Consider the following 13,830-nt stretch of genomic DNA (forward strand, 5'->3'; position numbering starts at 1 on the left):
CTGAGCTGACAAGGTAAAAATCTGTCGTTCTGCCCCTGAGAAAGGCAGTTAACCCTCCGTTCCTAGGCCGTCATTGAAAATAAGAACGTGTTCTTAACTGACTTTCCTAGTTAAATAAAGGTGTTTATGAAAACTTGAAATCGCCCCTAATTAATCGTCCATTCCGATTAATCGGTTGACCTCCAGTATAGAGTACAGTATATACATATGAGATGAGTAATGTAGGGTATGTAAACATTATGTGAAGTGGCATTGTTTATTATTTCACCTCTATGGCCTATTTATTGCCTTACCTCCCTAACCTTACTTCATCTGCACACACTGTACATAGATTTTTCTATTGTGTTATTGACTATACGTTTGTTTATCACAACAACTCTGTGATGGTTTTAATATTTTATTATTCGTTTTTTAAATTTCACCTTTATTTAACCAGGTAGGCTAGTTGAGAACAAGTTCTCATTTACAACTGCGATCTGGCCAAGATAAAGCAAAGCAGTGCGTCACAAACAACAACACACAACACACACATGGAAGGAACAAACATACAGTCAAGGGGGGTAGGATAAGGGAGATAAGGCAATAAATAGGCCATGGTGGTGAAATAATTACAATATAGCAATTAACCACTGGAGTGATAGATGTGCAGAAGATGAATGTGCAAGTAGAGATAATGGGGTGCAAAGGAGCAAAATAAATAAAATAGCTAACAGTATGGGGATGAGGTAGTTGAATGGGCTATTTACAGATGAGCTATGTACAGGTGCAGTGATCTGTGAGCTGCTCTGACAGCTGGTCCTTAAAGTTAGTGCGGGAGATATGAGTATCCAGCTTCAGTGATTTTTGCAGTTTGTTCCAGTCATTGGCATTAGAGAACTGGAAGGAAAGGCAGCCAAAGTAGGAATTGGCTTTGGGGGTGACCAGTGAAATATACCTGCTGGAGGTATGTTTGACAGCGTGAGTGAAGGATGCTTTGTTGCGAAATAGGAAGCAGATTCTAGAATTAATTTTGGATTGGAGATGCTTAATGTGAGTCTGGAAGGAGAGTTTACAGTCTAGCCAGACACCTAGGTATTTGTAGTTGTCCACATATTCTAGGTCCGAACGAGTAGTGATGCTGGCTGGGCGGGCAAGTGTGGTAGCGATCGGTTGAAGAGCATGTATTTAGTTTTACTTGCATTTAAGAGCAGTTGGAGGCTACGGAAGGAGAGTTGTATGGCATTGAAGCTCGCCTGGAGGTTAGTAAACACAGTGTCCAAAGAAGGGCCAGATGTATACAGAATGGTGTCGTCTGCATAGAGGTGGAATCACCAGCAGCAAGAGTGACATCATTGACGTATACAGAGAAGAGAGTCAGCCCGAGAATTGAACCCAACAACAGGCCCGCCGATTTGACACACTGAACTCTATCTGAGAAGTAGTTGGTGAACCAGGCGAGGCAGTCATTTGAGAAACCAAGGCTATTGAGCCTGCCGATAAGAATGTGGTGATTGACAGAGTCGTAGCCTTGGCCAGGTCGATGAATACAGCTGCACTGCTTTGCTTTATCTTGTCCAGGTCGCAGTTGTAAACGAGAACTTGTTCTCAACTGGCCTACCTGGTTAAATAAAGGTGGAATAAATAAAAAGGTATTGGATTGGATGGTCAATTATCATGGTCAAGTCATATTGACAGAGTTGTTGTGACGATGGGGAGGGGTATGTTTGTTATAAAAACATGCTCTGCCTTTTTATTACACAAAAAACAACTGTACTAGTTGTTCAGGCTCTGGTCTTGTCCCATCTCGATTATTGTCCAGTAATATGGTCAAGTGCAGCAAAAAAAGGCCTAGCAAAGCTGCAGCTGGCTGAAAATAGAGCAGCACACCTTGCCGTTAACTGCACCTACAGAATTAACATCAACAACATGCCTGCCAGTCTTTCCTGGTTGAGGCTTGATGGGAAACTAACTGCATCTCTCCTAGTTTTTATGAGAAGTATTACTGTGATGAATATTCCAGATTGTCTGCATAATCAAATAACATTCAGCTAAGACATCCATACATAACCCGCAAGACATGTCAACAGGGGTCTCTTCCCTAAGTACAAAACAAATTCACGGGAACGCACAGTCTTATACAGACCAATGATCGCATGGAACTCCCTTCTGTCTCCGATTACTCAAGCAAACAGTAAAATTCCTTTAAAAACGGATTATTACATCTCATGGAATGACGGGGACTGTGAAGGGACACATATACACTCACACTCACACACAGACACACTCTAACCCACACATCATTTCTGCTGTTGTATTGTTTGTGTATCGTTGTGTATTACATTTGTGTGACTGTCCTTGTCTATCATTGTATCTGTACTTGTCCTGTATTACATATTCAAATACTCCAGCCTGCTACTACAAGTAATCGGCACCAGGCCCCAGAGTGCTGCCCTGATTCAAATTTCCACCACACATTCCAACAAATTTAGAAGGAGCAGTAAAAGCATTCAAATGTCATGTCCCATTCTATAAACTACACCTACACACTCATAACTCACAGTGACACATAAAGAGTGGATGTGCGCACACACACACACACACACACACACATACAAACACCCTCTCACACAAGCGCATTAACTCTCTCTGATGAAAGTATCTTGTTATTCTTGTCATGTGGCATCGCCTCTCTCTCTCTCTCTCTCTCTCTCTCTCTCTCTCTCTCTCTCTCTGATGTGCTGTGCGCAGTGCTGTGTCGTCCCGTCTGCCTGACTCAACATATTTCTGGCTCCCCCTCCCCCTCTCTGCCCAGGCTGGCACGTACATGCATGTCTGTAGACTCTATACCCAGCATGCTTCACTTCTCTCTGTGCTGTGGCGCACGCGGGACTCACTGCATTGCAGCCCCGTGTGCATTGATTGGCAGAAAGACAGCAGCTCAGAGGGAAAGTGGTGTGAAGAGAGGGAGGGGGAAAGAGAAAGCAGGAGTGAGGGGAGGTATCCTAAGGCTTCAGCGTGCAGACAGACAGACAGACAGACGGACGAACAGACGGACGGACAACCAGACAGACAGATAGACAGGATGAGGGAAGAGTGTCAATGACGGTATGCAGGTGTTAAATGGGACAGAACTCGTCTGAGTTTTAGTTTTTTATACAGACATCACCACTGCTCTGGCAGGAATATGACTGCTGATGTGTGACCACACTAACTGACTGTGTGATTTCCCTTCTCCATTTTCTTTCCCTGTGGTGATGTGAAGTGAGAAGTTTGCCCAGTTTTGGTATCTTTTCATTACATCTGGCAGGCTGGGTTTTTGTCTGAGAGGGAGTGGGTAAGAGAGAGAGAGCCAGAGAGGGAGGGAGTTAAAAATTCTGGTGTTGTTTACATAGCAGGTGTTGTTTACATAGCTACGCAGTGAGTAAATTACGAGTGAAACTCCAACTTTTTACAAACACACATTTCATGTTGCCCACACCCCTCTCTCTCTCTCTCTCTCTCTCTCTCTCTCTCTCTCTCTCTCTCTCTCTCTCTCTCTCTCTCTCTCTCTCTCTCTCTCTCTCTCTCTCTCTCTCTCTCTCTCTCTCTCTCTCTCTCTCTCTCTCTCTCTCTCTCTCTCTCTCTCTCTCTCTCTCTCTCTCTCTCTCTCTCTCTCTCTCTCTTCATGTGTGTGTCATGGTTGTTTTATGCTCACAGCTTCCCTCACAGTCCTTAGCAGAGACACTCTCTGTACTGTAAGCTGCTGTCTAACCTTTCCCTGGGCTTTCCTCTGTCAAACTCAATGACGTCTGGGGTCCTTTTTCCTTCTCTAATCCATCCCAAACACCAGTCCGGGAGCCCTGCTTAGTGCCTGTGCAAAAATGTAACCAGACAACAACAGAGGAAATTGTCTACCTGAACAGACTAAGACAGTGAACTCAGTGACATCTCACTGGGAGAACTCACTCGCTCATGTTAGAAATCCCCCAACAGACAGTCACAGCATTTTAAACGAATCTAACGTAATACTTGCACAAACGCTAGCAAGTTCAATCTTTTCCGTCATTCAGAATCAGTAGTGGTAATAGTAGGAGCTGTTTTTGTGTGAGTCACATTCTCAATAAGATATTGCATTGACGATTTCAGAGCATATGACTGTGTTACAGCATAATTAACTCCTTTTCTCTCTGCTCCCCTTTTTCTCTGATTTAACTTTAATTTTATTTACTTAGTTCTTTGATTATGTTTTCTCTCTTGGCCATTGTCTACATCCAGATAGGAGCTGAAGTTGCTCCAAACGCAATTGTCTTTCTTTGCTCGTACTGTCCTTAGATGACTTTCCCTCTGTCTCACCCCCCTCCCTCCCTTGCCCAGTCTCCATCTCTGTCTCTGTCTGTAACTGTAGCCTGTGTTTTTCTCTCTCTCTCTTCATCTCGCTCCCTCGCTCCATCCCTCCCTCTCCCTGCGACATACGTATAGATGCTGCATTGATTGCACACAGAGAGCCTCCCACTCCCTTCATCACTGATGCGCTCTCTCCAGCTGCAGCAGCACTTGTTGAATTCAGCCCTGGGAGAGACAGAGACAGAGGGAGAAAGAGAGAGAGAGAAAGAAAGAGCGTGAGGGTGAGTGAAAGGAGAGAGAGAGACAGAGGGAGAAAGAGAGAGAGAGAAAGAGCGTGAGGGCGAGTGAAAGGAGAGAGAGAGACAGAGGGAGAAAGAGAGAGAGAAAGAGCGTGAGGGCGAGTGAAAGGAGAGCGAGAGCGAGGGAGAAAATCTTTAAAAGAGAGAAACAGTGGGAGAGGGAAAAGCTCAGAGCGCTGAGTGAGACAGAGCAAGGCTTTGAGACAGATGAAGAGAATCAGAGCGCTTTTTTTTCTCTCTCCTCCCTTCTTCTCTTCTGGTCCTGGCGTGCGGAAGCTCCATGGTGTGTCCACTCTCCTTTCCTACGGACTGGGTTGTACAGGTCAGAGTTGTCTGGGATGGAGGTGTGTGTGTGTTTGTGTTTGGTGCTTGCGTCCATCCAAGTGTGTGTGTGTGTGTGTGTGTGAGAGAGAGGAGAAGAGGGCTGTGTGTGTGTGTCTATGGAGGGGGGTAGAGAGGGGTTGACAATTTTCCATTTGTATTCTTGGAAACCCTCCTGCAGCGTTGCTCAATAATGAAACTGGTGAGTGTGTGGTGGAGAAAAACACAGAGATAAGGTTCATGGAAAGAAGGAACGTATGCAAATATGTCTGGGGAGCATGCCTGGCTGTAACTGGGTGTTATCGTAAAGGGAGCTATCAAAGTCACACATTTTTTGTGTGTCTGAAGTTAGGTGTTTCTAGTAATTATACATGTGTTTCCTTGCTGGCTACAGCTTAGTTTATACAGTCAAAGTGATGGGAGCATGCTTACTGAGTTGAAAAATACATGCAAATTATAGTTAGGCAAAAAAGTATTTAGTCAGCCACCAATTGTGCAAGTTCTCCCACTTAAAAAGATGAGAGAGGCCTGTAATTTTTTATCATAGGTACACTTCAACTATGACAGACAAAATGAGGGGGAAAAAATCCAGAAAATCACATTGTAGGATTTTTACTGAGGTCAGGATGTCGGCCATCTAACCGTCACTCTAGGCTCTAAAGGCGCCCGCATAGTAGGTTCGGTTTGATCTTAGCAGAAGGCGACACAAACGTCTGTTCCTCCAATACTCCCTTTAAAAGAAAAGGTGTGTGCCTGAACAGCCTAAAGAAACCTGACGAACGCAAAAAGTCCAAACACTTCCATAATTTGTGCGCAAACTGTTTCCACTGGGAAGCATGTGACAGGCTTATGGTTGGTAGAAATCTAGGACTGTTGTATGAATGCTTCTCTAAGCATGTTTGGAGGGTCTTGATCTTGCCAATCCAACCTCAAAAACAGCTGGTTACATGCTCTGGAACTTTGGTGACTACTGAAAATTGTTTTTAAACCTCCCTCTTTGGGCTGAATGTGTCAATGTGTACTTCATACAGTGGGGCAAAAAAGTATTTAGTCAGCCACCAATTGTGCAAGTTCTCCCACTTAAAAAGATGAGAGAGGCCTGTAATTTTCATCATGACAAACAAAATGAGAAAAAAAATCCAGAAAATCACATTGTAGGATTTTTTATGAATTTATTTGCAAATTATGGTGGAAAATAAGTATTTGGTCACCTACAAACAAGCAAGATTTCTGTCTCTCACAGACCTGTAACTTCTTCTTTAAGAGGCTCCTCTGTCCTCCACTCATTACCTGTATTAATGGCACCTGTTTGAACTTGTTATCAGTATAAAAGACACCTGTCCACTACCTCAAACAGTCACACTCCAAACTCCACTATGGCCAAGACCAAAGACCTGTCAAAGGACACCAGAAACAAAATTGTAGACCTGCACCAGGCTGGGAAGACTGAATCTGCAATAGGTAAGCAGCTTGGTTTGAAGAAATCAACTGTGGGAGCAATTATTAGGAAATGGAAGACATACAAGACCACTGATAATCTCCCTCGATCTGGGGCTCCACGCAAGATCTCACTCCGTGGTGTCAAAATGATCACAAGAACTGTGAGCAAAAATCCCAGAACCACACGGGGGGGACCTAGTGAATGACCTGCAGAGAGCTGGGACCAAAGTAACAAAGCCTACCATCAGCAAGGGCATTGAAGATGAAACGTGGCTGGGTCTTTCAGCATGACAATGATCACAAACACACCGCCCGGGCAACGAAGGAGTGGCTTCGTAAGAAGCATTTCAAGGTCCTGGAGTGGCCTAGCCAGTCTCCAGATCTCAACCCCATAGAAAATCTTTGGAGGGAGTTGAAAGTCCTTGTTGCCCAGCAACAGCCCCAAAACATCACTGCTCTAGAGGAGATCTGCATGGAGGAATGGGCCAACAGTGTGTGAAAACCTTGTGAAGACTTACAGAAAACGTTTGACCTCTGTCATTGCCAACAAAGGGTATATAACAAAGTATTGAGATAAACTTTTGTTATTGACAAAATACTTATTTTCCACCATAATTTGCAAATAAATTCATTCAAAATCATACAATGTGATTTTCGGGTATTTTTTTTCTCGTTTTGTCTGTCATAGTTGAAGTGTACTACCTATGATGAAAATGACAGGCCTCTCATCTTTTTAAGTGGGAGAACTTGCACAATTGGTGGCTGACTAAATACTTTTTTGTCCCACTGTATATCATTACACTGATTATATTAACTGTTCCTTTGGTCATTGAGGCCTACTATGTTGAATACTTACTTTGCATATTACCTTAATTTATGTTTTTATACCATATTTCTGCAGTTATCCCATGTCTCTCTCTTCACACACATTCTTCTGTCACATGTCTCTTTCTGCTCTCTCTCCAACGTCCCCCTCTCTCTTCCTCCCTTTCCCGCTGTACCCTCTGTTTCACACATCGGTTTCACTTATCTGTCTCACGTCTCTTTTTGCTCTCTGTTTTTCACATACTCTATTCTCCTCTCTTCTCAAGTTTTCCAATTTGTCTCATCCATCCCTCCTTCTCTCCTTGTACAGATGTCCCTTTCTCTGGCCTTGTCAGTGGTGATTCTCTGAAGCCTCTTCCTCCTCCTCCTCCTCCTCCTCCTCTTTCTCCACCACCATGTCCCAGCTGCTCCACTTGGAGATCCCCAACTTCGGCAGCACGGTGCTGGGCTCCCTCAATGAGCAGCGCCTGCTCGGTCAGTACTGCGATGTCTCCATCCTGGTTAAAGGCCAGGCCTTCAAGGCCCACCGGGCTGTACTAGCCGCCAGCAGCCTCTACTTCCGAGACCTGTTTAGCAGCTCGTCCAAGAGCCAGTTTGAGCTGCCCTCGTCGGTGACTCCCGCCTGCTTCCAGCTGATATTATCCTTCTGCTACACGGGAAAGCTGACCATGGTAGCCAGTGAGCAGCTGGTGGTGATGTACACCGCCGGGTATCTTCAGATCCAGCATATTGTGGAGCGGGGCATGGACCTGATGTTTAAGGCCAACTCGCCCCATTGTGACTCTCAGACGGCAGCCATGGAGGAGCAGCAACCAGGCTCAGAGCCCCAGAGCCCCAGTAACAACACACTGGCCGGGTCAGGGACGTCCATCCTGGGGCCGCCGGGCTGGTCCCCCTCCCTGGTGCAGCCCACGCGGAGGATAAAAATGGAGGGGTGCGATCCGTTGCCCAGCCTGAGTCACCATAAGAAAGGGTCCTCTTCATCTGAGCTGGGAGGGAGGCTCTCCAAGGGAAGCTCATTGTTCTACACGGGGGCCGGGGGAACCACCATCTTCCCCGGGATGCAGCCCTATCCAGTGGCAGGGGGAGAGAGGTCCAGTCCTGGGGCCTCCAGCCTGCCTGCCACGGACAGCCCAACCTCCTACCAGAATGAGGATGAGGAGTTTGAGGAAGAGCCGTATGACGGGATCACGGAAGAGGCCTACAGTCAGATCTATGGGCGCTCAGCCAACCCATACGGAAGTAAGTATCAACTGTTGCTTAATAATGCAGTTCTCTGTTACTGTATATTAGTACAACTGCTACTCATTTGTTTAACTGCCAGTTATTTCCTTGGTGTTCACTTTGATATGCGGGATAAAGAGTTCACTATTCCAAGGTAATGTGCAGAACGGAGGTGTTTATCCCACATATACCACAGTTACCAAAGAAAACAATGCCTAAGCACACATTTACCGGTAGAAATAACATATAATACATGTTATAGCACAGCATTGTTGAATACTCGTTTCTGACTGGCTAGAAGAGCATTCTAGAATGGACATTAAAACCAAATAACGGGACGGTTGGACAAGATATCGGGACAGTTGGAAAAGATACTGGGAAACCTTGCAATCATGATGCACTATTCCAAGGTAATGTGCAGAACGGAGGTGTTTATCCCGCATATACCACAGTTACCAAAGAAAACTATGCCTAAGCACACATTTACCGGTAGAAATGACATATAATACATGTTAAACCACAGCATTGTGGAATACTCGTTTCTGACTGGCTAGAAGAGCATTCTAGAATGGACATTAAAACCAAATAACGAGACGGTTGGACAAGATATCGGGACAGTTGGAAAAGATACTGGGAGACCTTGCAATCATGATGCACTATGCACCTACACATGCAGACCATTGCTACAAAGTTACAGAAAGCTAAACCAACAACCACACAAACCCAAAATTGGATACATTGTAAAAGCAGGTCCAACAAAGAAAAACATTGCTAGCTAACTAGCAATTGATTTGTTTTTGTAGAGACATATTTTTGGGATGACCTAATATGGTGAATGCTGAACATGAAATTCTGTGGTAGTCATGACGCAAGTGGTGCTATGCTGTCAAATCCTCCGACATGTTTGTTATAAAAAATGAAAATATCAATGAAGATGTTTGTTTTCTACCGGTAAATATTGTTTTATTTGGTAACTGTGGTATAAGCGGGATACACTCTTCTGTTCTATACATTACCATGGAGAAATTAACTCCACTACGTTGTCCATTATTTCCAAGATAATGTACAGAATGTCTGCATTTATCCCTTACATAACTGCCTAGCTGCTGTCATCATTATTACCATATATAGTCCTCCTGGTTTCTAGTACTTCATAGGGAAAATAAGTTCCATTTGGTGTAAAGTTGCCAGTTGTATTTAACCATTTCAAATGAACTCGTACAAAGCAGCCCAAAATTAATACCGACAATGAATGTCAACACCTGCCAAACTGCCAGACTGCCAGACTGCCAAACTGCCAATTGTTTCAAATACTTTACAGGACTGTATCAAATAATGTGCTGCCCAGTTCTCTGACTACCTCTTGTTATGAGAATATCCTTTCATGTCAAAGCAAGGGCTCACTTGCAACATCTCACTTCATGAAGTAACTTGTTATGTTACAACATTACTTGCATTAAAAATAACTTGTAATGTTACAACATTACTTGCATTAAAAGTAACTTGTAATGTTACAACATTACTTGCATTAAAAGTAACCCGTTAAGTTACAACATTACTTGCATTAAAAGTAACCCGTTAAGTTACAACATTACTTGCATTAAAAGTAACCCGTTAAGTTACAACATTACTTGCATTAAAAGTAACCCGTTAAGTTACAACATTACTTGCATTAAAAGTAACCCGTTAAGTTACAACATTACTTGCATTAAAAGTAACCCGTTTAGTTACAACATTACTTGCATTAAAAGTAACCCGTTAAGTTACAACATTACTTGCATTAAAAGTAACCCGTTAAGTTACAACATTACTTGCATTAAAAGTAACCCGTTAAGTTACAACATTACTTGCATTAAAAGTAACCCGTTAAGTTACAACATTACTTGCATTAAAAGTAACCCGTTAAGTTACAACATTACTTGCATTAAAAGTAACCCGTTAAGTTACAACATTACTTGCATTAAAAGTAACCCGTTAAGTTACAACTAGGGCCCCATTTTTGGTCGATAGGTTGTTGTTCGACTGAGATTTTTTTAGTTCAGCCGTCAAAAATTGTAATAAAAAAATTCATGGCACACTAGACAACGTGACTGATTTGCGCCTGTCTCATTGGACTAATCCATTGCAGAGGCCATGGAGATGGTACAGTCCATCACTCTTCGACAGATATCGGCAAGAGTGAGAGTATTAATGTGTCTTCGGTATAATTTAAAATGTTGATTCAAGAAGAAGGGATTGTGGCTTAAATGCACCAGGCTTGTCTCTAGAATGTGCTCTCTCCTGCCAATTTGTGCGCATTCATTGTTTTATAACTTAATTGTGTGAATTGCCCTTTGATTGTTAATGTCTTGCAACTCACCATTACATATACCACCATATACCAGTAGTACATTTACCATTAATTCCTATCATTTCTAATCTGCAATGTTTGTTTGGTTACAGTCATTTCTGTTAATGCATTCAATATATTATTATTCCAGTCTTTTGTCATTCTCATTTGTCGGAGTGGACACGTTGTTTGCAGAACGCACAACCTATGTTACACTTGTGAGAAACAGGTTTTGGTTTATTTCATTCCATTTATGGGTTGTCAATTTATTAATTGTATTTTGTTGGGAGCGCTCCTGTCATATTGTTAAGTAAGGACACACACCTGATTACGTATACATGTAGACCTAAACCACCTGGCCTGCGCGCAAAAGTATAAATGTGCTCATTTGGGCACGTATGATAGTATTTCTAATTGTTTTAACGCACCACCACTTTGGAGCTTCTCAAAGTATTTTTTTTATTCACCTCAAACAGCAAGTAAACAAAGTCTGTTTTTACATCAAATCAAATTTATTTATATAGTCCTTCGTACATCAGCTGATATCTCAAAGTGCTGTACAGAAACTCAGTCTAAAACCCCAAACAGCAAGCAATGCAGGTGTTGAAGCACGTTGGCTAGGTAAAACTCCCTAGAAAGGCCAAAACCTAGGAAGAAACCTAGAGAGGAACCAGGCTATGAGGGGTGGCCAGTCCTCTTCTGGCTGTGCCGGGTAGAGATTATAACAGAACATGGCCAAGATGATCAAATGTTCATAAATTACATTACATTACATTTAAGTCATTTATCATGGTCAAATAATAGGTCTGGGACAGGTAGCACGTCCGAACAGGTCAGGATTCCATATCCGCAGGCAGAACAGTTGACATCCATTAAGAATGACAATAGTTTCTCAATGTATTTGAAAAATCTATCCAGCTCTACCCCTTTCAATAACCAGCGACTCTCGGTGTGAATGGGAAAAATGTCATGCTCTGATCCAGTGTAAACGTCATAAAAAAAGAGGACTTCTTATCCCTTGCGCAAATACAGCTGTGTCTGTCTGAAGCTCACTGGCACAGGAAACTCTGAGAACCCAGAGTAATTTATACAATGTTGTAAGTTTGCTAGACCCAGTTGCAGGCCATACCCAGTTGATAGTTGATACAATGTTTCAAGTTTGTTGAAGACAGAGGTAGAGAAGAGAGATGAATGCGATTGGAGAACATGAACAATCCTCCATGTGTAGCCAGTGATTTATAGGATATTTATTTCTATCAAAATATTTTCTACCTGTTTTTGTTTGTTTGCTTTATGTAGGCTATTTTTACCTAGTTTGCAATATATCTAAAAATGCGTTATTATAATTGAAATTAAACTGTTCCTTGAAAATGTGCTCATGAAAATCATAACTGGCACGCAGATCGGTAGAAATAGTAAGATAAGTTGTAAATTGGCCCTCCACGTGGAAAAGGCAAAGGCCAGCAGGAGCGGAAGGGGGACGGTTGGGAACAGGTTTTTTCTTCTGGTTATCTTGATCTCTGGCTCCCTCTTGAGTCATTTATGTGTCTTAATTATTTCATCAAACAGTACACTTAAAGTATTATACAAGCTCAGTGCATATAGTTGATTTTATTTAAACACATAGGGTGTGTCTATATATGGAAAAATATAGAAGTAATGTAAAAGTAAGCAGTTACTTATTTGAAAAAGTAACATAGTAACTGATTACTTAAATTGAAAAACTACTGTGTTTGATTACTTTTTGTGGTAAAGAAATAACCTGAGTACAGTAGCATGTCACTTTATAACACATTACCCCAACACTGTTCATGAAACATGCAAAAATTAAGCAATATACAAAAATATACAAAAACAGCCATGTATAAAATTGGTTTTAAGGGGCAATTTTTAATGAACACATTACTGAGTGTTGCGTGTGAGCTGGAGAATGGATCAGGTTAGTACTCTTGTATCAGATAACACTTTGATAGCCGTGCATGCCAGTCTTCCAGGTTGACCTATACATTGTTTTTACAAAATCATGAATGTGTCATAAATAATGTCACGTGGCCTCATAAAATGGGATTTCATATAATGCATCTCATAACATCAATCATGAACATCGTGCACTATTAGCATTGTGTCTTGTCATGCTCATTTAATGGTGGGCTTTAAATAGTCTTATTTATGTAGACTTATGAGAATGTTATATGAGGTTATAGTTACTGTATTAATTATACAACTAAAAGGCTTTGCATGGTCAATCCGTCTTCTGCAGAGGCTGTACAGCATTTACTGCAATATAGCATCTGCAGTTTTCAGGGCATTTAAACTTATTGTGAGCAAAGCTGTTGTGAAGGAAGTTGTTCAGGAAGTGAGTTTGTTTTTATACTGGATATCCTGCCACCACCTACCATCAACCAATCATGTCAATGCGGTGCTATACGGAGGCGTCCACATTGTTAAAAAATGTAGGTGGCGCACGGCAATGCGGTACAGAGCTCAATTTGGCCTCTGCATGCCTCCGGCGGCTCCACAATTGCATCATACTCTCCATCTTCGGATCGAGCATAAATAGGCTTTTATGCACACACACGCACGCACACATACATTGCATTCGAAAATTATTCAGATCCCTTGACTTTTTCCACATTTTGTTACGTTGCAGCCTTATTCAAACATTTATAAAATTATTTATTTTTCTTTATCAATATACACACAATACCCCATAATGACAAAGTGAAAACAGATTTTTAATACATTGCAAACATTTTGAAAATGTCGATAATAAAAAACAGAAAGACCTTATTTACATAAGTATTCAGACCCTTTGATATGAGACTCGAAATAGAGCTCAGGTGTATCCTGTTTCCATTGATTATCCTTGATATGTTTTTACAACTTGATTGGAGTACACCTGTGGACATGATTTGGAAAGGCACACACCTATCCATATAAGGTCCTACAGTTGACAAAGCATGTCAGAGCAAAAACCAAGCCATGAGGTAGAAGGAATTGTCTGTAGATCTCCGAGACAAGATTGTGTCGAGGCACAGATCTGGGGAAGGGTACCAAAACATTTCTGCAGTATTGAAGGTCCCTAAGAAC

The 13,830-nt window shown here is 42.1% G+C and overlaps 1 protein-coding gene across 2 annotated transcripts in view; it reads left to right on the forward strand.

Moving 5' to 3' along the window:
• LOC124006726 (nucleus accumbens-associated protein 2-like) overlaps positions 1-13,830 on the forward strand; it is a 54,273-nt gene that overhangs the window by 35,579 nt on the left and 4,864 nt on the right. The window contains exons 1-2 of one of the 2 annotated variants that reach the window (XM_046316842.1): positions 4,680-4,923; positions 7,498-8,429. In XM_046316842.1, coding sequence (XP_046172798.1) covers positions 7,583-8,429 — 847 coding nt within the window. In that variant the 5' untranslated portion in view covers positions 4,680-4,923; positions 7,498-7,582. Of the gene's footprint in view, positions 1-4,679; positions 4,924-7,497; positions 8,430-13,830 lie in introns of those variants that run through there. The other variant, XM_046316841.1, reaches the window with a different exon arrangement.

The sequence above is a fragment of the Oncorhynchus gorbuscha genome, linkage group LG20 (genome assembly GCF_021184085.1).
Source record: "Oncorhynchus gorbuscha isolate QuinsamMale2020 ecotype Even-year linkage group LG20, OgorEven_v1.0, whole genome shotgun sequence".
NCBI classification, from domain to species: domain Eukaryota; kingdom Metazoa; phylum Chordata; class Actinopteri; order Salmoniformes; family Salmonidae; genus Oncorhynchus; species Oncorhynchus gorbuscha.